A 25,822-nucleotide genomic window follows, 5' to 3' on the forward strand; every position below is an offset into this window, starting at 1 on the left:
AAACAGAAAAAGGTAGTCGGAAAACTCTTTTGCCGCATTTCAAACTCATAGTTCCGGGTTAGAAAAAGGTAAATAAATAAACTTTTTCTCAAACAAATGATTTTTGAAAAATTTAAACCTACAATGCAATTAGTTAGTACAGAAAAACTAGAGTTTTAAGAAGCAAAAAATCGTGTGATCCTAAAATAAATGTTTAATTCCGCAGAATTAGCATGTCGTAGAGTTGGCAATTTTTGTGGAAGGTTTCTTGAAGTTTTGTACGATCTTCATTTATGAATTTATCTTATTTAACAAATTAAAAAACGTATTAGATAGTAGTATTATTTGACAAGTCAATTATTGGTGGTTGTAAAATTATATTTCTCGCTATTTGCTACGAAATCTGTACGACAAAATAATTGCTTATGAGTAGAATAAAAAACTAAAGAAAAGTTAATGATGTTTATTTTTTAAGAAATTAGTTTCAGAAGATTTGTAAATTTAAAATAAAAACTATGCACTTTTTTATTAAATTATTTATAATTTTAAATTGATATAAATAAAGTAAATTTCTTAAAATGCTTGGTAGATTTAGGTCAATACAAATCAGTAATAGGCAGGACAGTTCCTCACTGATTATAATTGCTCCCGCTAAAATTGAAAAGATTTTTTCGTACCGGTAACTACACTAAAAAAAGAAGGGGAGAGAAAAGCTGTGCAGTGGCATGTGAGAAACTAATATAAAAAAATTAAAATTAACAGAATGTCACTAACGCCAAGGGTGACATTTGTAGCTATTGTAAATGTATTTTCAAAGATTATTATGAGTACAAGAATTGGGAAGTTTTACTTGGTGATTTTTGATGGAGCAAACAAATACCAGTTATGGAAATACCCTCAGCAACTTGAAGGTGCTAAAATGCCACAGGCTAGTTCTTATACTTGCCATAATTTTCTTATAAAAAATACATAAGTAATGGTTTAATATTTGGTTGCTATGAGCTTTAACTAGAAGATTTCCACACCGTGATCTGTACCTTTGCAACAGCAACAAAATAAAATACTAAAAAAACATCAAATTTGACTGAAAGTTGCCCACTGGTAAATCTGTGCATGTTTTTTTTTTTTTAAATAGCAGATTTAAAATCCATTTAGTGTCTTATCGATTGTAGCTGGTGCGACAGATCATGATAGGGAAATATCTGGGGAATATACGTTTTACCCTTTACATTAGATCCATTTCTGTACATTTCTTTTTTAGTTTCAAACGTGACTCGACAGGTTGTTGCCAGAACTTGGAGGGCATTTTTGCTAAAATAAAAATTTTTGTACACAAAATATCTTACTTTTATAAAAATCATTAATGAATTTAATAAGTGCTTACCAGATTAATTGATAAGTTCTTAATATTATTAAAGTAAAAGATACTCATTGCTTGATGAATAAATGAGTAATTAAAGGTAGCATAACAATAATGTATAATGATTCATGATATTGTTAACTTTATAATTCTCTATTTCAGATATGGAAGTACTACTTAGAATATTTTTCTTGGTTCATTCTAAAAAGAAAACATTAAACGATATGAGTTGAAACATGATGCAAATAACCACTCTCCAACTTCAATAATTTTGGGCTTAAATAAATATTTTGTATTTAAGGGGTTAAGTTTAATTAACAATATATGGTTTATTTTATTGTATTTGCCTTTATACTTTACTTATATATATGTTTAATAGTCTTATTGAGTTATGAAGGTTGAATTTTTATATTTTAGTATTAGTTATATTTCGTCTGCTTTTATTAATGTAATACTTTTTTTTAATCCAGTGCAGTGAAGCAGAAACCTTTCTGGGGTTTTTGCCCTATGCAAAACACATTAGTATTCTCATGTTTAGATGAACTAGAGTATTTTTCATTTTTAAAAACTACATTTTGTGCTTTAATTTTATTGGAGGAAAATTTACAAACATGAAGAATGTAAATTTAAAATATTGTATTTAATTTTAAACCTGTTTTGCATATTTGTAATAGTGATAATAAATAGGCATATAACAAATTTTTCATGTTAAGAAAATTATGCAACATTACTTGCACTGATGAATTGAATTAGTTTTTAGGAGTTGACCTGAATTTAATGAATTTTAGTGACCTTTGTCAAAAACTCAATGTTTCATCCCTAAACAATTCACTGTGTAATGTAGTTTTTTATATATATATATTTACTGGTTTAGGATTATCTCACTCTCATTATCTTTACAGGTACTTTTAACAAATTCATCAAAATGAAACATAATTGTTGTAGTCTTCATATATTTTAGAAGCTTTCTTAGACCTTAAGTAAAATTACTACCTCAATAATTTGAAGTTTATTCAATTTTTTTCATGATCAATCTCACATGAGGTTTATATAATGAAAGATTATACAATGGAACCCCAGTTTCATGTTGTCCGTTTCATATGTTATCCCGCTTCTTACGTAATTTTCTCCTGGTCAGTGAAAATTTCCTATATTGATAATGTGTTACTGTTCCCAGATCTTGTGTTACTGTTTTTTTGAAAATCCTGCTTTATACATTTTTCTCAGATCAAAATCCATTTTTCTGCCCAAATCTCGCACAAACATTTTCTGAATATTTTTTTTAAAAAAAGATACTTGTTTATTAGCTGTTGGTAGCTTTTCTGGTATTCTTTCTATTCTATATTTTTATCCGTGAGATAGAATTTTACCCTTGAGTCAAAATCTGATGTGTGGTGGGATGGGCAAACCACAGGAAGAGTTTTTGATGAAAGTATGGGAGCTTAAATTGTAAAATTTACCAGTGAATTTTTTTTTTTTTTATGCAGCTAGCTTCAGTATTTGAATCTTGGAATTATCCAATCATTTAAAGAGCGCTACCCTAAACAACTGGTTAGGTAATAATTTTTTTTTCTTGATTCGGGTGACCTGCAAGAGGCTTCTAAATTCAAAATAAACATTCTAGAAGCTCTGAATTTGATTTCTGCATCGTTGGACAGTGTCGACTTAAATATATTACAAACGAGTTTAAGAAACTTCTTGGGGTTAGTTGCTTCTTGTTATCTAAAGGAAAAAATTGGTCCTTCTGAATAAAATTACGTAGTAGAAGATATTTGGAGGGCGACAGCGAGTATATTATTTGCTACTCACATCTCATTTCAATATCTGATTTAATGCCTACTCCCAATGATAGTGATGAAAATATTGAAGATGAGTGAAATACTTCTAAGGATATCCCCACAGCTGATCAAGAGTTTCAAAGCATAAAAATTCTGATACAATATTTATTTGCTAATGAAAACCAAACAGAAAAAAATTTGCAATCAATTGTAGATATTGAGAGAGATATTGTTGAAATTATATCTAAAAGCGAAAAACATGTTAAGATTACACATTTTTTCCAGTAGTTTATATTAGTGTCAATTTTTGAAAAAATATACTTGTATATTTTTTTTACCTTGATTTTACATTATCCCGCTTTGTGCATTTTTTAATGCTTGTCCAATGGAAAATGTAAAATTGGGGTTCCACTACGTATTATTTATATGTGTGTGTTTCTTAAATCATTGTTCTATAAGATTGTTGAAATGTCAATTTTTATTAATTTTGTGTATACTTTACATATATAGAATTCACATTGATTTTTCTGTTTGGACATTGGGTAGGAATTCTTTCTCATAATTTGTTTTTAAGTAACGTATATTTACTTACATAAATTCAAAGAACTTTTAAGTTATTTTAGTCTATTAGAAATGTTTCCATTTATAATTTTATGTTATGTAACTAATTTTATGTTATATGTTCCTAATATTATGTTAATTAGAAATAGTTATTTAGTACTTAAAGAAGGAATTAAAATGTGGTAAAGATTTATTTCAATGATTTATATATATTACCTAAATGATCTGAAAATTTTTGTGCCATTTTGATTTTTTTTTTCTTCATAATTCCTGCATGTTTAATAAATTAAATAATTTTTAAGTTCTTATCCCTTTAAATGTAATGTTTTCTTATTTTCTTTAGTCACCAATGGAGACAAAACTGTTGAATCTTATAGTAATAATAATATGAAAAAATTCATCTGCTTCAATCAAAAATAGGCTGAATAAAAGGAATCTTTGGCATAAATTTGATTTCCACATTGCCAAAATTCCTTCCTCTGTAATGCTCAGAAAACTTGTTTCATTCATATGAATGTTTATTCCATAGTTAGCAACTTGAATTCTTCAATTTATTAACACAATAGGTACTTTTAAGAGAAATTACAACATAAAAATTAAAGTTTGCGTCATCTAGACAAATGAGTTAGGGTTAAGTACCTGTTTTGTCATTCTATCTCTCTTGGCTTGATTGTTTTGACCATAACAATAAAGTAATGTAACATATTGTGAGAAGCGGCAAAAGAAAAAAGAAACAGGACAAATAATTAGTATAACTCTATTAAAAATAAATTAGGAAAATATAATGAATAAGAAGAGTTGGTTTTTATTAATAAATAAATTAAGTTTGTTTCAAAGTGGCCGCCTTTTGCTAAGATGTAAACGTGTATTGAAATTTTCAACGATGGGCCGCAAGTCTTCTACCTTTTATCGATCCCTTACTTTAGAGAGTTTAATGTTCTGTGTATAGAGCAAACTAATGATTTCATACAGTCGTTTTCCTTTGCTTAACTCTAAAATAGGATCTTTTACTTAATGCTATAAAAAGTCCACAAAAAAAATTGTAAGCTAAAGCATTTTATAAATAAAGTGGTAGAAAATATTATAATTATAAAGAAATTAGTTAATTTCTATTCTATGAGGCAATTACTTTGTGAATTTGAGTTCCTTTACTTATATATTTGAACATATTCTTTTTTTTTTCTTCTTTTAAATGAGGCTCAGATCCTGCTGGGCTTGGCTTTCGTGTCAATTTGTGTTCTAAATTCCATATTTTGATATTAGGGATTCATTATTCTAATTAAAATATCCTAATTTATGTTAATTATTACAACATAAGTTTAATTGTTATTTTTCGTTAATGTTTTAATCTCATTTATTTCTTTATGTCATTTTAAATGTGAGACATACTAACTGAGTATTTTCCAACATTTAAATAAATTAATATGTCATTTTTTCCCCCATGTACCTTTAGGTTTCTTGGACACTTATGATTCTTCCATTCCATATAATAAAAGATCTAACTGGAGACGATCTGAAGATCCTAGTAAGAAATATAAATGTACATTATGTAAATACACCACCGATATGGCCAAAGATCTTAAACGACATTTTCTTACTCACACTCAAGAGAGACAATTTGAGTGCACGGTCTGTGGTAAAAGGTTTATTTTGGCTCATCATTTGAAGAAACACTTGAAAAGTGTGCATTTTCAACTTGTTTAATGTATGTACTTATCTATATATTCCCTCTCATGGTTTATTTTAATAAAAAGGAATTCCACTTTAATACTGAATCATCTTTTTAGATTTGCTGATTTTGATTTTACTGTTTATTTTTATTTTGGTATTTAGTTTTCAAAACCAAATTAAACCGCAGTAAGAAGTTTTTGAGATAATGAAATAGCTTGTTTCATTTCAACATGGAACAGAATATACATTTTTGATAATAACAAAATAAGAACTGATGGAGATATCTAAATAGATTTAACAAAGCCTAACTCAGTTACGCAATTTTCAATAAATTCTGAAGAAACAAATACAAAAACATTTTTTAAAAATAATTAGAATTTTCAGTACTAATATTATATATGTCCTACACTATAGATCAGAGGCATAGTACTTCAATAAATGCAACATGAAAAATTTTAAGTATTTATTAGCACTAGTTTAAGATGGGTAAATCAGTTACGCAATCATCAATCAGTTACGCAGATATCAAGTGGTTCCATAAAATTTGTAAAGCAAGAATCCCTTAAACAGGAAAACAGAAACCAATTGATCTGGATATTAAAAGATGTAAATGGAAATGAATTGATCATGTTCTATGTAAACCTTGGAAATTTAAAGTAAAACAAATTTTTAATTGGATCCCTCTAGGCTTTAGAAAAAGAGGAAGACCCAAAAATACTTGGTGAAAAAGATTATAAATGAATTAAAAACAATGGGCAAGACATAGGTGGCAAAATATCTGGCCACAAATAGAGTGAGATGGAGAGCTATGATAGCTGCCTTATGCTCCGATTCAGAGCGAAGAGGAATATGTATGTACATGTTCAAAATTGCTAGAAGTTAAAACTTTAAGTATAGTATTAATTTTAAACAGTGTTTAGTGCACAAGGAGATATTACCGTGAAATAATTTTTATTTGTAACTGATTTTTGTATTTAAAATGGATTAAGTTGGTTTTAAAATTAAATAAATAAATTTTAAGCACTTATATGTTTATCTAATCACTTAGTAATGATTAATTAAAAAATTAACTATGACTATTTTTATATTTATTAATTTCGCAATATTTTCAGAAAAACGGTTTTTTAAGACATATTAAGAGCTTATTGAATAGTTACTAATTATTGATATCTGAATGCACATTTATGTATATTTCAATGTAAAAAAAATTTAATATATATCAGTTGAAAAAGGTGGTATAATTTTTATACCACCAAGGAATAATTTTTTTTATTTTTGTATTTCTGAAAAGAAAATGATTTGAAATTATTAAAGCTTATTTATGATTTTCTGTTGCACAAAGTACATTAAATGCACAATAAATTTTCAGTTGTAATTTTAATTCTACATATTTGAATGTTCAGAATGGATAAAAAAGCATATATTTTAGAGCAAATAATACTTTAAAAATGTAAAAGTCTTGTCATATTTGTCATAAATATTTATTTATAATCTTTTTTTTTTTCATTTCATTGTAAAAAAGTTCACAGTAACATATTACATAAAACAATTTAAAGAAATTTTTTTAAGAATGGAAATATTGAAAAAAGATATTTTAAGTGATATTATGAAGAAAAAGAGTTAATTCTGTAATAATTTTACTCGGAAAAACTGTATTTTCTCTAAGGTCACGATGTTGAAGTATTCTACTTTTTTATTGAATAGAATTTGCTCAGATTTTTTATTTTTCTAAATTTAGATTTAATGTAAAAGATAATTTCTGTCATTTTAATCATCCCGAAATTTTATTGACTACATTTTCTACTGCATATGGAAATGAAACATACACAAAATAAAATTGAAAAAAAAAAACTATTTGAAAATTGAAAAATGCATATAAATGAAAAATTTTTTTAGTTACTTTCATTTTTTATAAAATTGTACATCAATATATAAATAATGTCTCTTTTTTTTTATACGTGGTTCTATTTGAAACTTGGGAAAATTTCTTACAGAATTGCAGCTATCACTTGAATGGTTAAGTATACTTTATATACTGACATGTTTTTAAATTTTGATTATTTGTTTCCAGAAGAATGTCATGGGTGTTATGCAAACCTTAGGTTGTATGCATTTCTGCATTTTTTTCCCATTCGAATATATTATATTTTGATTCTTTTTAAATGAATATAAAATTTTAAATTTTCCTAAATAATATTTTTTTTAAAATTTTTTTATTAAGTGTTTATTTTACTAGATAAGATTTTCATGGTTAACTATTCACTATTTTTGTACATTATTTTACAAACCTGGAAAATTTTTATTTGTCATTTTATGTGTGTGATTTTGTATTTTTAATTTAATGTTTAGTAAATACCACTTTTGGTTTCCTTCTTTCAGGAATGCCCCTTTTACAATATAATTTTTTTCCTCTTTTTATTAGAACTTCATGGTGAACTTTTTGTGTAAATAGTTTTACAAACCTAGAAAAATTTTATTTGTTATTTGATATGTGCAGTTTTGTACTTTTAATGTGATACTATATAAATAGCATTTTTTTTTTTTTGAATGCACCTTTTCTTTTGCTATTAGAACTTCATTGTGAACTTTTTATGTAAATAATTTTATAAACCTGGAAAAAATTTTCTTTCACTTGTGTGATTTTGTACTTTTAATGTGATACTATGTAAATAGAATTTTTTTTTTAATTTCAATACACCTTTTACAATGTCTCATTTTTCCTCTTGCTATTAGAACTTAATGGTGTTATACTTTAAGTGTACATTATTTTACAAATTCGGAAAATTTTTATTTATTATTTTATGTTTGTGGTTTTGTTCTTTAATGTGACACTATGCAAATACCAGTTTGGTTTTTTTCTTTCCAATATGCACCTTTTGAAATTTTGTCACTTTTTACTCATATTAAAATAGATATAATAAATAACTGAATAATGTTGACTAACTAACCAGCAATATTTATATATATACTTTTTATTACAATCAATGAACTGTTGTTTTATTTTTAAATTTAAAAAGTTTAGAGAGATGAACATTTTAAATTGAATTTTAACTATTTCCTTTTTATTTAACTATTTGGATATGTTGTTTCATGATCACAAGATTTTTATTAAGACCATTAAGTTTTAATAACTTTCTAATTTTTTAGAGTTAGATTTCATTTCATTGTCAACTTTTGAAACATGGCATAAATATTATGAGAATATATTAACTACTTTAAAATAAATATTTAAATATATAATATTTAATATTTAAATATCTTTATCGTATAACTTTCAGAAAAACAATAGTTACATTTATTTAAAAAAACATTGGAAGATTATTGTGGGTTTTGTTGATAGTTTAATAAATTTGTAAAAATCAGCTTTAAATTTTTTAGATGCATCAAGAAGCTCTTTATAAAATCAATATGAAAGTGTTTTTTAAATTTCACTTAATGTAGAACTTTATAGTGTTGCATGTTTATGGAATTCATATGTTCTGGCATAACCTGCTGATTCATTACTCTAACTACAAAAATGTTTCATAAAATTGTAATATTGTTATTTCAGAGATTGTTTTTACAAAAATAGTTGTTAGACATTATTTAATTTATTACTTATTTGAAAAAATAGCTTTGAAATAATTTAATGATATTATTTATTTATTTTTTCTAAATGCAACATAGAGATGTAAAGGAAAATGGAATCTAAAGAAACATCATTTTTAAGGAACAATCATTTCTAAAAATGTGTTTATTACATTTTAAACATATACATATTGCATAAATAAGAATATAATAATAGAACATTTAAATGATCTTTTTTTAATGACTGATGAAATTCAATCACTGGGAAACCATGTTATGGGCACTCCTGCAAAATTTTACAAAGGGCAAAAGTGGACACCATTACATCATTTTACAGCAAGTAAGTTTTTACTTTGGCTTATCCATAATTAAAAATATTATTAAGCTATTTCACTACTAAAGAATCAATCGTTCTTTTGTCACCTTCTTTTATCTTTGCATAGGAAGAAGAATATATAATACTGCTGGTATGAAATATTTCAGGCAGCATCTTTGGATCTTTTCATTTGGACAAAACGTGTTAGTGACCCAACAAGTTAGAATGATGCATTAAATACTTTCAATTCCCCTTCCACTGAAAATTCCTTTCCTCTTCTAATCAATTTGACCCCTGGACTTAACACAACTAACCTAATCGCATAAATCTAAATAAATAATTAGACAATTTCAAACTGTAACAGTAAATTTACAATTAATTTATGTCATTTTGTTTTGTTGGACAGAAATACGTTTTACAGATTATATGAGATTTTCAGCAGAATTCTAGTCCATTTTCATTTGTGAGAAATAGTAACTTTAAGTTAGATTGTTATGTGTTTGAAGTATCAGTTTATAGAGTAAAAAAAAAAAATATATTAATTATAAAAATTTACTTAAAACAGAAGAATTTCATAATTAAAATAATAATTTCATGCACGTTTGGTCCTTTTTCTTGTTTTCCCACTAATATATGCAGAGGCATGGTATGAAAGTATTCATAATAAAATTTTAACCAAATTAATAATGCATATTAATACGTACATGCAATTCTGTATTTTAGTGCTTCTTTTAATCTAACTCTTTTTCCACATTTATCTAAAATACAGAAATGAGATGTCGAGAAATCAAAATCATCAGCCCAGATCTGTCAGCGTAGATATATTGTATTTCTCCTGGCGTCTACAAATTATTTATTTTTCAAATTCGGCACCAAAGTAATCTGTTTGATAAGCTGTCAATTTTCATGTTCTTTCAGTAACCTATGTACTTCACGTGTTTTCGTTTTCTCCTTTCTGAAATAGTAAAATTAATTCAAATTAGTTTTCTTAAGAGATGTGTTATTCTTGAAAGCCAGTGTTTTGTTTCTAATTTTTTAGTTATGCCGATTTGTTTAAAGAAAAAGAAAAAAAATATTTTTTGATTTCCAGCTTTGTCTAATAGTTTGAAAAATTGCTTGTTGGCGTTAAAAACAGTAAACGTAACAGATTTGTTCCAATCTATAAATATTCTGTATGGAAAAGGCCTTTTATATTTCCTAACAGCTGGCTTAAGATTTTTTCCAATTTTTTCTCTCATTTGCTCTAACTTTAGGAAATAATTTATTTACATCCTCATTACACTATAAGAAAATTTCTATTACTTCAATAGAAATATTTAATTTAGTATGAAAACAAACAATTACACAAATTTTGTTTTATTAAAAATTACTACCACCTAGCACCATTTACCCCCTTTGGTGATGTCCCTGTATGTGTAAGTATATATAAATAAGAAAGAAGCTTCTATAAAGCATAATTTTTGGAACATAATTATGTGCATCAATTTTTAGTCTACATAGAAATATTTCAAATTTTTTAAAAATCTATTGCAATAATACTTTTTGAAGTAAAAGGAATAAAATTTACATTAATAAAAATTCTATATTTGACAGGTTCATCCATTCTACAAATTAGAATGGAAAAATTGGTGCCATTTCCATCATTTGCAAGCCCAGTACTTCGTCGTTTCAAATGTTCTTACTGCCCCTATTCATCTGATGTATCAACAAATCTGAAGCACCATATACTTAGACACACTGGTGAAAAAAATCACAAATGTGAAACTTGTGGTTCACGTTTTACATTAAAACATCATTTAAAAAAGCACATGCAGCTCCATCTTTTATGACATGTCTATCTTTATTCATCAAACTGTCTTTATGTTAAAACATTGTTTAAATTTTTAATGTTTTTTCCACTTAAATAATTGTTTTATTATGTTAATATTGTTGATTATGATCTTTATTTTTTTTTTTTAAAGTAGAATTTTTAATAAATAAATATTTAAACTTGTGTTATGATTAAATGTATGCTGAAGTTTACCTATAACTTCCATTTACAATATGAATACTTAATATTCACAGTATGAATACTTAATATTCACAGTATGAATACTTATTATTCACAGTATAAAAACTTAATATTCACAAGCATGATGTCTGGAATGATGTATAAGTTTAAAGAAATTTTTATTTATTCAATTCACATAAAAAAAAGTTTTACATTTGAAGGGCTATGGTCAATATAGAGATAAGCTACACTTTTTCCAAAAGCAATGTTTTAGATAAAACTGTGTCTTGGCATTATTTCCAGTTTAATATTTTACAAGTTTTAGAAATTTTCACTAGATGACACAATACACAGAAACATCCTATCACTTACATGAAAATTGTGTTTTTTTTTTAACACTAACACTGTTATGAACAATTTGAAAATGTGGTTTATTATTATATAGCGCCATACTCTTCATTTGAAATAATCAATATCTCGCTAATCCACAAATCTTGTATTTAGCAACATAATTTTTTCTCTTTAAATGTGTATAATAAATAATTGTGTACAAAATAGAATTTGAAGAAAGAGATTTATACTACTGAATTTTTAACTTATTATCTGAATTTTTAACTTATTATCTGATTTTTTTTTTTTATTTAAAATGAGTAATTTTGTGAAAAGTGTAATTTTTTCCTGACGCTAATTTTTTTATTTTATTTATTATTTGTAAGAGAAAAGGTTTACCAAGTTACTTAATAAAGAAAAAAAAATCTGAAATTCTTCAAGAAAGCAATAATTAAAGCAATTTAGGTATTACCTTGATATATTCATAACATAGTTTTCAGTTTCACTTATTTAGTAAAAAAAAAAAAATTCTAACTAAAGTCATGTTTTTTTTTTACTTGTGTTTTAGTAAAATGTATTAACTTATAAATAAATCTTTAATACTACTTGGATAATGATAGCATTTTATATTTTTTTGAAGACAATGCTGTGTGTAATCTTAATTGAAAACAAAATGCTCAAATCAGAAAAAAAAAATTTTTTTCAAGTATGCAATTAATAAAAATATTAACATTTTTATCTTCCAGAGATTGATATTTCATCATTGCAATAAAGTTTATATCTATTCATTTTACTTTTTTGTGCATAAATTGTATTAATGTTGATTTGATTATTTTTATATTGATTTGAATATTTTTATTACATCTATTTCAATCAATAATTTATTCCTTGAATAAAGCATTTTACTTTTATATTAATAAATATTTTTATGAAATAATAAATACTTTTGTTAAATAAATTTATTAAAACATGCTTATAGATTATAAAGTTGTTTTAAAATAATTTTATTATATCATTAAATAGTAATTAATAGTAATTTTAAATAAAATAAGTTTATTATATCATTTTTCTTTGTTAACTCTTAGCTGTTAATTCAATTACTCAGTTTAGATAGCTTATAACACAGTTTAGATTAGGAGTTTATATAGCCTATAATACAGTCAGATAATTTTACTCCATTGTAATCTTTTTTTATTATTATTATTAGTTTATGGCATGGTTAAGAAATATTTGTACAAATTTGTTTGCGATAATTATTACAAGACTGTCACACTTTTTCAATTGCAACCTTAAAGGAAAAATTCTTGAAAAACTGTAATTATTAATTTATTTTAATGTACTTGATAACTAGGTTCAAAACCTAAAATTATATTACTTAACTGATTAAAACTCAACTTATTACAATTGTTTATGAAAGACATCGTAGAAAAAAATTGTTGTCAAAATTATTTTTCGTATAGAAAGTAGTAAAAAATAGTTTAGTCATAATTCTTTTTTTTTAATTATAATTGGTGTGAAAATTAAAAAGTTTTACATAAAATTAATAAATTCTATAGAAAATCAGTTACATTCATGATAAATTGCAAGGAAAATTTCTTAAATGTTTTAGTTGATTTGCAGATGCAAGCAAACACCTGCATTGCTTTGAAAATATTTATTAATCGTCAACTTTTCTAACATTTGTCTTATAGAGCTTAAATCTGTAGTTTAGAGTTTTCAAATTTAAAGGAAAAGAGATACACTTTTCTTGCATGGATTATAAGAATGCATGCAAGTTTAGCGCTTTCATTCTATGAATAGGATAAACCTTCAATTGCTATAAAAATGGTAATACCTCATTCATGATTTTCAAATTAATTAATAGCACAAACTGTGTTTCTGGTCATAATCAATTTTAGTTTCATATATTTTCTATCATTATTTTTACATCTTATATGCATTCAGATAAAAGATATACCAGATATCAAATATTTGCCAAGAAAAATTTAAATTTATTTTTTATTTATCAGAGGTGATTGGGAGCCCAACTCAAAAATCCAGAAAATTTCTGGAGTAAAATAATCAATGACGCATTTCAAAAAATTAATGTCTGTATCAATATTTTCAAAATATGAAATTCTAAATAAATTATATGGAGCATAATTTAAATGAATAATTATGTATAAGTATACTTTAATCTCTAACACATTTTTTATTCTACCGGAAAAAGTATTTACAAATGAAAGAGAGGCCAAGTATAAAATCTAGTTCTAATATTTTTAAATAAAATAAATATACAAGAATTTTTATACATAAATGTGATCGATGATTTCCGGGTCAGGTTTAACGAAATAACTGGAAATCCGGATTTTTTCAGAGCACAATCATCTCTGATTTATTTATTACTGATGCTGGGTAGTGAAATTTTAGTTGTTGATAGGCTATCCAATACCTGAAATTCAAATTTTTCTGCCTATGAATGTTTTTAACGTAGAAACATTTCATACTTATTATTTTATACATATGCAATTATTTTATCTTAAAATTTATATTATTAATCTAACTATATAATTATAAACTTTATTCAAGTAGCAAAGATCATTTCTCTTTCATTAGTTTCGTATGTTTTATAGATGCTATCTGAATAAATGTATCTTCATACTTATGCATTCTAATTAATGTATCTTCATACTTATGCATTCTAATTAATGTATCTTCATACTTATGCATTCTAATTAATGTATCTTACATTCTAATAAACTTATGTCTATTTTCTTTTCAGAATCAATTCTAACAATGCAACTGGACGGTTATATAATAAATCGGAGAACAAACGTTAAGCGATCAGAGGATCCTAGCAAAAGATATAAATGCACTTATTGTAAATATACCACTGATATAGCTAAAGACCTAAAAAAACATGTTCTTACTCATACACAATTAAGGAAGTATTGCTGTACAATATGTCATAAGATGTTTTTATTGTCTCATCATCTTAAAAAACACTTAAGAAATGTTCATTCCCAACCATTGTGATTGCCTATTTAATATTGATTTAATCATAGAACCCAAACTCAGCTTGGAGGACCTAGTTGCTTTCCCTTTCATTATGTTGTACTCACTAACATTTTACTCCATTCATTCTTGCAACTCATTTATTCACTTATGTTTTATTCTATGTAAAACAAAACTCAGCATGAAAGCTTGATAGTTAAAACAGTTTTATTATATGTATTTTTATTGGTTTAGTTGTTAATAAATGTTTTTGTATTTAGAAGAGTAATTTCTCTTTTACTTGATTATTTCATATCATATTTTCAATTTTCCCTAATAATTTGTATTTCATTTTGGCAAAGGCAAGTTTAAAAAGAAATTAACCTTTTCAAACGCAGCAAAGTAACTGTCTCATTCATTTTTGATAATATAAACTAAAAGATTGTAAGTTCATCTTTTTTTTTAAATGTGGTGTTTAATCAATCACTTTAAATGTTATCTTCTTGGCTAAACTTTTTCTGCCCCATTATAATAATGTTAAGTGGTGTTAGAAACTTATGTATTAAGTCACTAACTATAACAATCACATTTCATTTTCCTAAGTACAGTACAGAACCCATTATCCGGAAATCAGAAAACTGGAACAAAATTCGATAAATTTTCCGGCCATTTTTTTAAAACTTTTTTTATTTTCCTCATAAGATTTCAGAACTTTTCGTTCTTTTTTGAAAGATATTTACCTTACCATCATTTTGGAAATAATCATTAGTGTATTACTTCATTGTTTTTTCTTCCTTTAAGATTATTTCCAAATATTATTTTTTTTAGTTGGGTTTAACAATAAAAAAAGGCTTTTTGTAGCGATTCAGAAAACTGGAAAAATCAGTTATCCGGAAAAGCGATGGTCCTGATCGTTTCGGATAATCGGTTCCCTACTGTATATTTGATAAATTTGAAACTTTTGTCTTAAGACTCAAGCTTCAATCACAATCTCCCATTTTTTTAGTTTAGGGTTATACATGTACTCTAAACACATGTTACTTGAGTAGTCCTAAAGTAAGTTTTTAAACCTTCATTACTAAAGTAATGAAGTATGTAAAACAGAGAATTGAATAAAATGTGGGATATTGCTTAATTTTTATTGTAATATAGAAGAGAAAAAATTAGGTTATTTTTGAGGTACCATACAAATAATATCTTTTGGAATTTAAATTAAAAAGAATTTGCTGAGTTAAAAGTTTTGCAGAACATAGATTGTGCATAGTGGAAACAATGTATTTTATTTAAATAGTTCAAATAAATTGTGTTTAAAGCTTGATGATATTTTACGATTGGACACAAAGAGTGCTTATTAAGGGTCAGCAGACAGAAAATAATTTCTCTGTGTTAATTTTTGGAAAATATATTAGTACAATTTTCTCATTAAATTTATATTTTTGAATAATTCTTTTTGTTCCATCTTCTTTATTAAAATGTGTTCCATTAAATCTAGTTCCAAATTTTAAGAGCCAGCAAAATAGTAATTAACTTACCAACTTACAAGACATATATGAAATTTTTCTCACCAACTAAATATTTTATAATTATTTTCAAATATTTTATTATATAAATTTATGTGTTTGATTGAACCTGGATTTGAAATTTCAGAAGTGTACCAAATTCTTTTTAGATCTTTAAATTACAACTTTAAAATCACTTCCAAAATTTAAAATATTAAGAAAGAAAGAAAAATCTATCAAGAAATAACCCCTTATTAAATTTAAAAAATAAAAACCTCACGTTAATTGTACAAACTATGAAAATAAATCAGATGCTATAACCTGGATGCCTTCTTAATTTTTCCTCCCACAAATGCTACCTTTATTTATCTTTATGCAGTTAACCATATGCATGTTTCACTGCCCAGACCAATCTCAAAATTTGTTTTTAAATCGAAAAGAATAAAATAAAAAGAACAACTTTTAAAATTAACTTTTTTTAAAGCACATAGTCTTCAAAAAGTTAAGTTTATGATAATAAATTTATAGTTTAAAAAAAAAATCGATTCTCTAAAATCTGTTCAAGTACTGCATAAATTGCAGTGTTCTGATTTCTAACTAAACATTGGCTGGAAGGTAATCGGATACAGTGAGAACGCATTATCACATTATCTAGATGGCTTTCTCTGGATAAAACATTTATGAATTAATGGTCACAAGCATACAGACCAGGGTTGGGTTTTTGCCGTCAAAAACTGGTTTTTGACATGACAGTGGTAAAAACCGTGTTTTTAAAAACCGTCAAAAACCTACTGTTTTCTTTAATTTATGGTATACAGCAGACAATATATTATTTTCACATAATTGCCTTTAGAACTGAATGTTGTAAATGATTGCTATTGATTTTGCAACTATATACATGTATTCTTATAGAAGGATATACATTCATATAGAAATATTGTAATATACTTATTGAAAATAGTGATACAGTAGGGAACCGATTATCCGGAATGGTCGGGACCATCGCTATTCCGGATAACTGATTTTTCCGGTTTTCTGAATCGCTACAAAAAGCCGTTTTTTTTATTGTTAAACCCAACTAAAAAAAAAATTGGAAATAATCTTAAAAATAAGAAAAAACGATGAAGTAATACACTAATGATCATTTCCAAAATGATGGTAAGGTAAACATCGTTAAAAAAAGAAAGAAAAATCGTAAAATCTTGAAGAAAAAAATTTTTTTTTTTTTAAAAATGGCGAGAAAATTTATAGAATTTTGTTCCGGTTTTCTGATTTCCGGATAACGGGTTCTGTACTGTACTTACTTTTATCATTATAGCTTGATTTGCAAAGGATTCAAAATTTTGCACTTCTTAATTGTTAGAAACAAACAAACAAAAAAGCTTGGAACTATTAATAAATTCAAGAACTAAAAAGAACTTAAAATTTGGCATTTTTTAAATATTAGAAATAAGCTAAACAAAACTTTCAAAGCTTGTAACTACTAACAAACTCTAAGTCAAGAATGACATGACATTCTTCAGTAATGTAATATGCCAAACAAAATGATGCTTGGAAATGTTGAAAAATTTGTTTAGTATCCTAATATTTTACTTCAAATAGTATGTTTTGATATAATCATGTTGGGAAAATGCAAGAAACTGTTGTTAAATATCTTTTAACATCTTTTTTTCTAATTTTATTGCCCAAAAATGAATTAATTTTAAATTATAAGCAGTTAAACTCAAATAAAAATACAGTTTTACCAAAACTATGGGTTTTTGACGTGACGGTAAAAACCATGGTATAAACCGGTAAAAACCGTCATGTGTCAAAAACTTGCCAACCCTGATACAGACTTTATAAACATAAACAAAATAATAGTTTTTATGAGAAAAAAAAACTAGTGGTACATGAATAATGTGAACTATAATGCATGAAAAAAAATAGATAGTAATAAAGATAGTAAAAAATAGAGTAGTAATGATTTAATTTATTGAGATAAAAGTTATTTTATGATACTTCCAATGCACAATTGAACACATACCGAATCTATGATAGTATAATAATAAAAAATTAAATTGTATTTTATTAAAATGAGTTTAATATAATTTACAAAATATGGTCTGATCTTCGCAGCATATGATATCATTGATTTATTCAGGATGCGGAGAAAAATTGCATTGATTGTTAAATGGGGGAGGAAGGAGGGTAATTTCTCAGTTACCATCATTTGCTCTTAATATCATGTATTTTGCAGTGATTTTGGTTTCTTTGCAGTGATTTCTTACAACATACATTTCTTTTTGTGTTGGGGATGCGTTGCTACAAATGACAAATAATGTTATTGGATTTTTATTTACAATTCACAGGTTGTAATAATATCCTATTTGAAATATCCATATTTTAAAAGTGAGAAGTAAGTAAAGATAACAAAAAAAAATTTAAAAAATGAATAGCAAAACTACAAACATTTTACAATTTAAACACTGCAAGTTGAGCACATATAAAAAAGATTAACTATGACTATAGATCTAATAAAAAGCAATTTTTCAACCAAATTTCCCTTTTGTTTTTAAATACTTGCTTAGTTAAAATAAATGTTAACATTTTACATAAATATTAAAACATAAAATCTTTATTTATATTTTTTAATTAAAATAAAATTTTAATAAAAAAATTATATTTGTCAATTTACTTTATTCTATAATTTCAAGAAATTTTTTTTGTTTTTTTTTATATCAATAAATCAGTGAAAGTGTAACAACAATTAAAAATTTTTAGTTGTTAATCCTTTAGACAAGTAACTACTTTCTCAATTTATTCTTCTACCTTACAACCTTTTATTAAGTTCAGTAAGAAAGATTAATTGTATACACTGCAAAACTAAGTTTTTTTTCCCAATGATAGTGTTGATATAAATTGAGTTCATAAAAGAGAGATATATCACACATTAAATGAATAAGTTGTATTTTCTGCAAGAGCAAAATAGTGTTTATTTGAATAAATCTTAAGTGAGAATATATATTGCAAACACTGCCAAATTATACTTTTCTTTAATAGAGTGTTAATTAAAATTTCACTATTGTGTAGTAGGTTTATTACAGATATTGCAAAGATAAGGTTTTTCTGCAGCATTAATTAGATAGTAATATATATTTTTGAGCATGTAAGATTCTATGCATTGCAGTTCTCTTCCATATGATCAAGAATATGTTTATTTAAATAAATTTTCTTTGAAAATGTTTTATCACATACACTACACGGATGAGACTTCTCTCCAGTATGAACAAAAGTATGCTTCTTTAAATTGCCTTTTTCTGCAAATGTTTTATCACATACACTGCATGCATAAGACTTCTCTCCAGTATGAAGAAGAGTATGTTTCTTTAAATTACCTTTCTCTGTGAATGTTTTATCACATACATTGCATGAATATGGTTTTTCTCCAGTATGTATAAGATAATGTCTATCTAAGCTCTTTTTATGTGTGAAAGATTTATCACACAAAATGCATGAATGAGGTTTATCTCCAGTATGAACAAGTAAGTGCTGATTTAAGGTAACTTTCTGAGCGAATGTTTTATCACATACATTGCAAGAATAAGGCTTCTCTCCCGTATGAACAAGAAGGTGTTTATTTAATTGACCTGTCTGTGAGAATGTTTTATCACACACATTGCATGAATAAGGCTTATATCTAGTGTGGACAAGACTATGTTGATTTAAACTTTTTTTATGTGTGAAAGATTTATCACATACACTGCACAAATATGGCTTCTCACCAGTATGAACAAGACAATGTTGATTTAAACTTTTTTTATGTGTATAAGACTTATCACAAACACTGCATGAATAAGGTTTCTTCTCAGTCTGAACAAGATCTTGTTGATCTATACTTGTTTTAGACTTATCACTCATACTGCATGAATAAGATTTCATTCTAGTTTGCACAAAAAGTGCTTATTTCAATTAGTTTATATGTCGCTGTTTTATCACATTAACTACAATAATAATGTTTTTGTTTTTCATCATTAAAAGTGACAGTTTATTTTTCTCTTGTGATACTCGGCTTGAATAAGACTTTATTTCACCATGACAGTGTTGTTCTTCACCATGATCTGAAATGTCTTAACTGTTATACAAAAGATTTATTATACATTGCACGGATGAGGTTTATATTTATCTTTCTGCCAGAGACTAAAAAAAAAAAAAAAACACAGTTTCGGAATCAAAACTGAAATATACGCTATACCTAAAATAAGCAGTTCTGATTGCCTAATTTTGTTTAACCCGGCTTTCACGATAGATTCGCAAACTGAATTTAATTAAATTTTAAATCGCATTAGCGATGATAATTTAAGAAACTTGATCAGGAAGCTAATACTTTTATAGTATGAACTTCATATAATGTTATTAGATTGACATGTAATAATCCAGGGAACGTGAGCGATGTCTGAAACTGATACAGTAAAAATGTCCCTTAGAGCGATGAGTAATAAGGATTATAACTTGTTTGTAACCGTACTTACACAAGTGTCAAGATTGTTTTGTAAACAAAAACTGTCTTTTAAAACGTTTTTCGTGGACTAAAAATGGTTTATAACAAAAAAGAGTATGAAACTAACCTCAAATTTATCCAAGTTGCTACTGGTATACTTTGTATATCCGGACTGATTTTATCCATCTACGCTTATCATGTGGAAACTAAAAAGGAAGAAGATGAAAACTATACAGCAATGTGTGACATTTCTGAACATATGAGCTGCACTGCAGCATTTTCCTCGAAGTAAATTATTTAACCTTTACCTAATTTTAGAAAATTTGTTAAAAAAATTTTACGTTAATTTGTTCTTATTTTATTTGATTTTAGATATGGCAAAGGATTTGGCTTACTTCAACACGTTCTAGGAGAAAATTCCATATTGGTTCAACCAAACAGTGTGTATGGCATTATGTTCTACTTAGGATTCATACCTATTAGTAAGTTGGTTTATAAGTTTCTTTTTACATAAACGCAATAGTTTTTTTATTATCATTTATTTTATTAAAACCACAGTAGCTGGCTGTCCGGGAAAAATTGAAAGTGTTCCTTTTCTTTAAAAAAATTATTTTCTAGCACAGTGCTTAATTAGCTGCAATATATATTTATAGTCTGCAAACTATTTTTATGTTAAAAATATGAATATGTAGCAAAATTAAACAAATAATTTCTAGCCAATAGATGATTCTATTAAAATGCATTTACTTCTATTGATTTTAAATTTCGTGGTGAAAATATCATGTCTGTTAAATATTTATATAATTTCTTTGTAATAAAGGCTGAACAAATAAATTATAAATTTCTTAAATTAACAAATGTATGATGGAAAAATAACAGTACAGCACCAACACTGAAGTGTCAGTATTAATTATAGTATGCTTTAGCGCAGAGAGAATGGCACATTTTGACAGGAATGTCAACATAGTTTAAAATCTTAGACCTTACACAGCGTAAATAAATAATTCTTTTGAAATTTATGAGCTGGATTTAACGTTTCAGATTCATAAAAATTTATAAGAATTGTATGAATGAATTATTTTTACATAATTATTAAAAGTGCTTGACTCTTTGTATATAGTAATATGCCTTTACACTTGACAATTGTTATATGATCACTCTGATCAATTGTCATATGAAATCTCTGTTATTGTATATATATATACAGTGAAACCTCCTGCTATGGACACTCCTGCAAAACAGACGCCTCTCAATTCGGACATATTTTTAATTCCCCGGGATTCTTCTATGAATGAACCATTATGTACATTCTCCGCAAAGTGGACACTCCCGTAACCGGACACGGACAGTCATTTTGGCCCTGAAACATTATTTTCTATCTCTTCAAACTGGACACTACTTTTTCTAAGTTTGAAAAAAAGAACTATTTTTGCTTTAAATTGCCAGATAAAAAAATGCAACTTTTCACCTTTTTTAAAGCATGTAAATTTTTTGCATTATCCATATCTAAAAATATTGTTTAGCTATTTCACTACTGAAGAATCAATCTTTCCCTTGTCACCTTGCCTTATCTTTGTAAAGAAAGGAGAGAAAATGATACTGCCCTCTTGAAATATTTTGGACATCGGCATCTTTTGATCTTTTCATCTGGACCACACAGGTTATGAGACCCCTCAAGTTGAAATGACATCTTAAATGCTCTCAATGCTTCTTCCCGTATTGAACATTTCTTTATTTTTCTTATCAATTTGAAGACTGTATTTAACACAACTGGGGTAAAAAAAGCGAACAGAAGATTCTTTGAGGTGTTCATATAAATAAAACATTTATTCAGACACTTGATAACTGATCAATTGTGAATAATCAACTCCATAGGTCCTCATGACTTCAGGTATGCATTGCTTTTTTTCTTGAACCATGGGAGGTTTACTTTCAAGAAGGTATTAACCATGTTCGATATCAAATGACAAGTATGTGTAAGAGGATGTAAACCTAATAATTGAAACCAGGGTTGGCAAGTTTTTGACACATGACGGTTTTTACCAGTTTATACCATGGTTTTTACTGTCAAGTCAACAACCCCTCTGTCAAAAACCCATAGTTTTGGTAAAACTGTATTTTTATTTGAGTTTAACTGCTTATAATTTAAAATTAAATCATTTTTGGGCAATAAAATTAGAAAAAAAGTTGTTAAAAGATATTTACGAACAGATTCTTGCATCTAGAATTATGAATTTATAACTTTTTATATTTGTATTCTTTTTAATATTTCTTAGAGTTTAAATAAATATCCTTGTAGATAGTTATTGTAGATTATTTCTACATCTGTGAAAATATTCTAAAAACAATTTACTATGTTGAACTTCCTATAAACGGACAATTTTTTCGGTCCCAAGAATGTCCGCTTAATGGAGATTTTACTGTATATATATAAGGACAATGCATCTTATTGTTGTGAAAATAAGGGATGTTGCAGATTTATTTAATCGGGGCATGAAATTTCAATATTACAGATGCTAGCCTCACTAAAATTTTTATCTGTTACTTTTCATGAAAAAATTTGTCTATTTTTAATATGTTAACAGTTGTAGTATGAAGGACTTTTTCTAGTGACCAAAACCATGTCAGAATAAAGAAATCTAAGAATTAAAACACATTTATAACAACAGTAATATTAAATTTAAAAAAAAAAAAAAACAGTTGTCCTAATGATTTCAGATGTTACGGTTACAGAGGTGAAAAGGGGGGAGGAACCAGCATTTTGTGTTTATTTCAAATAGAAAATAGATCGCTTGATATCAAAACTTTTCTATGTGCTGTTTCACAGAGACATGATAATCTAAGTGTATACTAAACTCAACATTAAAAAAAAATTTAACAAGTTCCTTCATATAGTTCAATAACATTTCACTGAAAATTCTGAATCCATAATCTAAATAAAATTTTCATAAAGAAATTTTCTCATTCTGATACTAAGAGAAAGGTTGAAAAATATATCAAAATTTCTATTATAGAACTTAGCTGAAAATTTTTTATTTAACTCTTTCTTTTATATTTTTATTAATGTATTAGACAGTTCAAGGGCCAAGTTCAGAAGCGTTGGGGCCTCTTTTGGCCTTCAAGCTGTAGACCAGGATTTCTTAACCTGTGGTTCATGAACTCCTAAGGGATCCATGAGTTATATTTTGGGGGTGTGCTGACTACTCCTAATTTTTAAAACGTTTGGAAGCCTACCCATTGCTTGTAAAGCGAACTATGTCAGCTATAATCCCGTTTGCTACAGTGTATCTTTGCGAAGCGGGATTTTCCACACTTGTGACAATACAAACACAACATCGAAATCGATTGAATGTTGAACATGATATTGCTTTGTCGAAAACCATCCCTCAATTAAATTGATTAATTAAGGGAAAGCAGCAACCTTCACATTAAAAATTTTGTATACTATTAAAATAATAAAATTAAATGTTTTCTAATAATTGATGTTTTTTGTAATTACTTTTTTCACAGGGTGGTGGTCCGTGACTTCTTAAAAATTTTTAAAAGGGGTCCATTATATCAAAAAGGTTAAGAAGCACTGCTGTAGACTGTGCATCCCTGGTTTAAGCTATTTGCAGCAGAATAACAGTTAATATTCGAAACTTTACTGTACTATCTGGCTTTTATGTTTTTTTCATTGTCGGTTGTGTCCTTTATTTTAACCACGCTAAAAAATATATGAGTCTAAAAATTGCTGATTATTATGAGTGTGTTTCTAACATTACTTAATTAACTACAATTTGCCCTTTCTTTCATTTCTTTTGTGTTAGAATTAGCTTTAATTTTTATATAATTTGCAGTTGCACTAAAATAAAAAGTGTTTAATTTTGTTGTCTGCATTAAAAGAGTTTAAATAGAATACTTTGAAAAATATGTATATTTTTAAGAATAATTTTACCTTAATTTTTATAACCATCTACTAATCTGCAATTTTTTTAAAATAGCACTCAAATGTTTGCTTACACATTTTTCTATCCTGAAATCAATGATTAAATTAAATATAAGAAAAATCTTACCAGTTGTAAAAAGTATAAATCAGAGGCCTGCTTACTCATATAAAGAAAATTCTTGAAAGACTTTTTCAATTATTTCTGCAGTTTGAAGAAGAAAAACTTTGGTTTCTTTTTGATAGAGGAAATAAAAATTAGTTATTAAATCTTAAGAATTGATCATTTAATTTATAAAGAAGATGAACATTGACAGTTGCTTTGGAATTTCAAGCACCTATGCATTTACACTCATGCCTTCAGCACTGTGTTAATAAAATTTTAATGAATCACTGAAACTTTTACTGTGAAATATCTCCAACTTGACATACATAATTAAAACAAGTAACTTGACATTCATATTAAATTCAAGAACAGATAAATAATAATAAAAACATTTGAAAAGCATTGTAGGTTATTTTGCTCAGTAATATTTTTGTAACATTAATTTTAATTATTTTTGTTGTTGTTAATTCTTGTTTAAATTCAACTTAATTTAATGTTAATTTTTAATAGATATTTTCCTTTTTAGGTGAAGTTCGAAACCTCACAGTATCTAGACTCATAATTTTAGTGGCTTGCATTTCAAATGCTTGTTCAGTTTATCTTGCCTACATTTTGATGTTTATTTTGTATGATTTCTGTGTTGTTTGTGTTACAACATATCTTCTCAATGCATTATTGCTAATCTGTAGTATATTTCGATACAGGTATCATGTTATTTATTTAGAAAGGAACTCAAGTAAAAAGAAAAAGTAATTTTTGATTCTTAGGAAGATTTCAAAAAACAAAATTTATTTTCATGGTAAATTTAAAAGTCATTTAATTTGTTTTATATCATTGTATTATAATTTTGCTATCAGAATATTTTAAAATTCATTATCTATATTTTCTAGCTTTGTATTATTTGTATAAATAAATATATGTATATAAGTAAATGATAAGAGTGAAATGTTTTGTTTACTTCAAGTGGAACTTATCTTAACAGAAAAGTGAAAGTACAAGTTGAATGAAAATTGAATAGCTTGTACAACAAAAGTTTTAATTTAAAAAAAAAAATTTTATTTTGTTCTTATTTAATAATACAACAGAAATTTATTTTCGACAAGTAATTATATCTTTGAAATTTGAGTGGGTGAAGGTATTAAGTGACATCTTTGAGTGTTGTCGGGGTATAAAAAATGTTCCAAGTCATTTTGCAACAGTCATAAAGTAACCTTAGGAAGACTTTTGGCAACAAAATTAAAATGTCATGACAGCTTAATGGCCTTTAGAGATTTATAGAATTTTCCA

General features: G+C 26.3%; 3 protein-coding genes across 4 annotated transcripts; all 3 read left to right on the forward strand.

The window, feature by feature from the left end:
- The first annotated feature begins 38 nt into the window (after positions 1–38).
- On the forward strand, positions 39–14,808 carry LOC107451348 (zinc finger and BTB domain-containing protein 8A-like). Its single transcript, XM_087149921.1, has 4 exons — positions 39–57; positions 5,132–5,307; positions 7,344–7,365; positions 14,314–14,808. Exons 2-4 carry the CDS (start codon positions 5,245–5,247, stop codon positions 14,565–14,567), a joined length of 339 nt encoding a protein of 112 aa, XP_087006047.1. The 5' UTR covers positions 39–57; positions 5,132–5,244; the 3' UTR covers positions 14,568–14,808.
- On the forward strand, positions 8,607–14,808 carry LOC147805768 (zinc finger and BTB domain-containing protein 8A-like). 2 transcript variants are annotated; one of them, XM_087149923.1, is made up of 3 exons: positions 8,607–9,256; positions 9,360–9,451; positions 10,826–14,808. In XM_087149923.1, exons 1-3 carry the CDS (start codon positions 9,157–9,159, stop codon positions 10,946–10,948), a joined length of 315 nt encoding a protein of 104 aa, XP_087006049.1. In that variant the 5' UTR covers positions 8,607–9,156; the 3' UTR covers positions 10,949–14,808. The 2 variants fall into 2 exon arrangements, with proteins under 2 accessions (XP_087006049.1, XP_087006048.1); XM_087149922.1 differs by lacking the exon at positions 9,360–9,451 and having other exon boundaries at positions 8,616–9,256.
- A 5,700-nt stretch (positions 14,809–20,508) lies between these two features.
- On the forward strand, positions 20,509–25,467 carry Vkor (Vitamin-K epoxide reductase). The gene is made up of 3 exons (XM_016067406.5): positions 20,509–20,792; positions 20,877–20,986; positions 25,062–25,467. The coding sequence occupies exons 1-3, from the start codon at positions 20,599–20,601 to the stop codon at positions 25,286–25,288; spliced, it is 531 nt and encodes a 176-aa protein (XP_015922892.1). The 5' UTR covers positions 20,509–20,598; the 3' UTR covers positions 25,289–25,467.
- The last annotated feature ends 355 nt before the right edge of the window (positions 25,468–25,822 follow it).

Source organism: Parasteatoda tepidariorum, chromosome 8 (genome assembly GCF_982258835.1).
Source record: "Parasteatoda tepidariorum strain Cologne lab strain chromosome 8, Ptep-v5.0, whole genome shotgun sequence".
Classification (NCBI taxonomy): domain Eukaryota; kingdom Metazoa; phylum Arthropoda; class Arachnida; order Araneae; family Theridiidae; genus Parasteatoda; species Parasteatoda tepidariorum.

What these genes read in the sequence shown, in the direction of transcription:
- LOC107451348 (XM_087149921.1), top strand. Translation starts at nt 5,245, where the DNA reads ATGGCCAAAGATCTTAAACGACATTTTCTTACTCACACTCAAGAGAGA. An exon ending in AGAGACAATTTGAGTGCACG is followed by an intron (nt 5,308 to 7,343) that starts GTCTGTGGTAAA and finishes AATTTCTTACAG; the next exon opens with AATTGCAGCTATCACTTGAA. An exon ending in TTGCAGCTATCACTTGAATG is followed by an intron (nt 7,366 to 14,313) that starts GTTAAGTATACT and finishes TTTTCTTTTCAG; the next exon opens with AATCAATTCTAACAATGCAA.
- LOC147805768 (XM_087149922.1), top strand. Translation starts at nt 9,157, where the DNA reads ATGACTGATGAAATTCAATCACTGGGAAACCATGTTATGGGCACTCCT. An exon ending in ATTACATCATTTTACAGCAA is followed by an intron (nt 9,257 to 10,825) that starts GTAAGTTTTTAC and finishes TATATTTGACAG; the next exon opens with GTTCATCCATTCTACAAATT.
- Vkor (XM_016067406.5), top strand. Translation starts at nt 20,599, where the DNA reads ATGGTTTATAACAAAAAAGAGTATGAAACTAACCTCAAATTTATCCAA. An exon ending in ACTGCAGCATTTTCCTCGAA is followed by an intron (nt 20,793 to 20,876) that starts GTAAATTATTTA and finishes ATTTGATTTTAG; the next exon opens with ATATGGCAAAGGATTTGGCT. An exon ending in CTTAGGATTCATACCTATTA is followed by an intron (nt 20,987 to 25,061) that starts GTAAGTTGGTTT and finishes TTTCCTTTTTAG; the next exon opens with GTGAAGTTCGAAACCTCACA.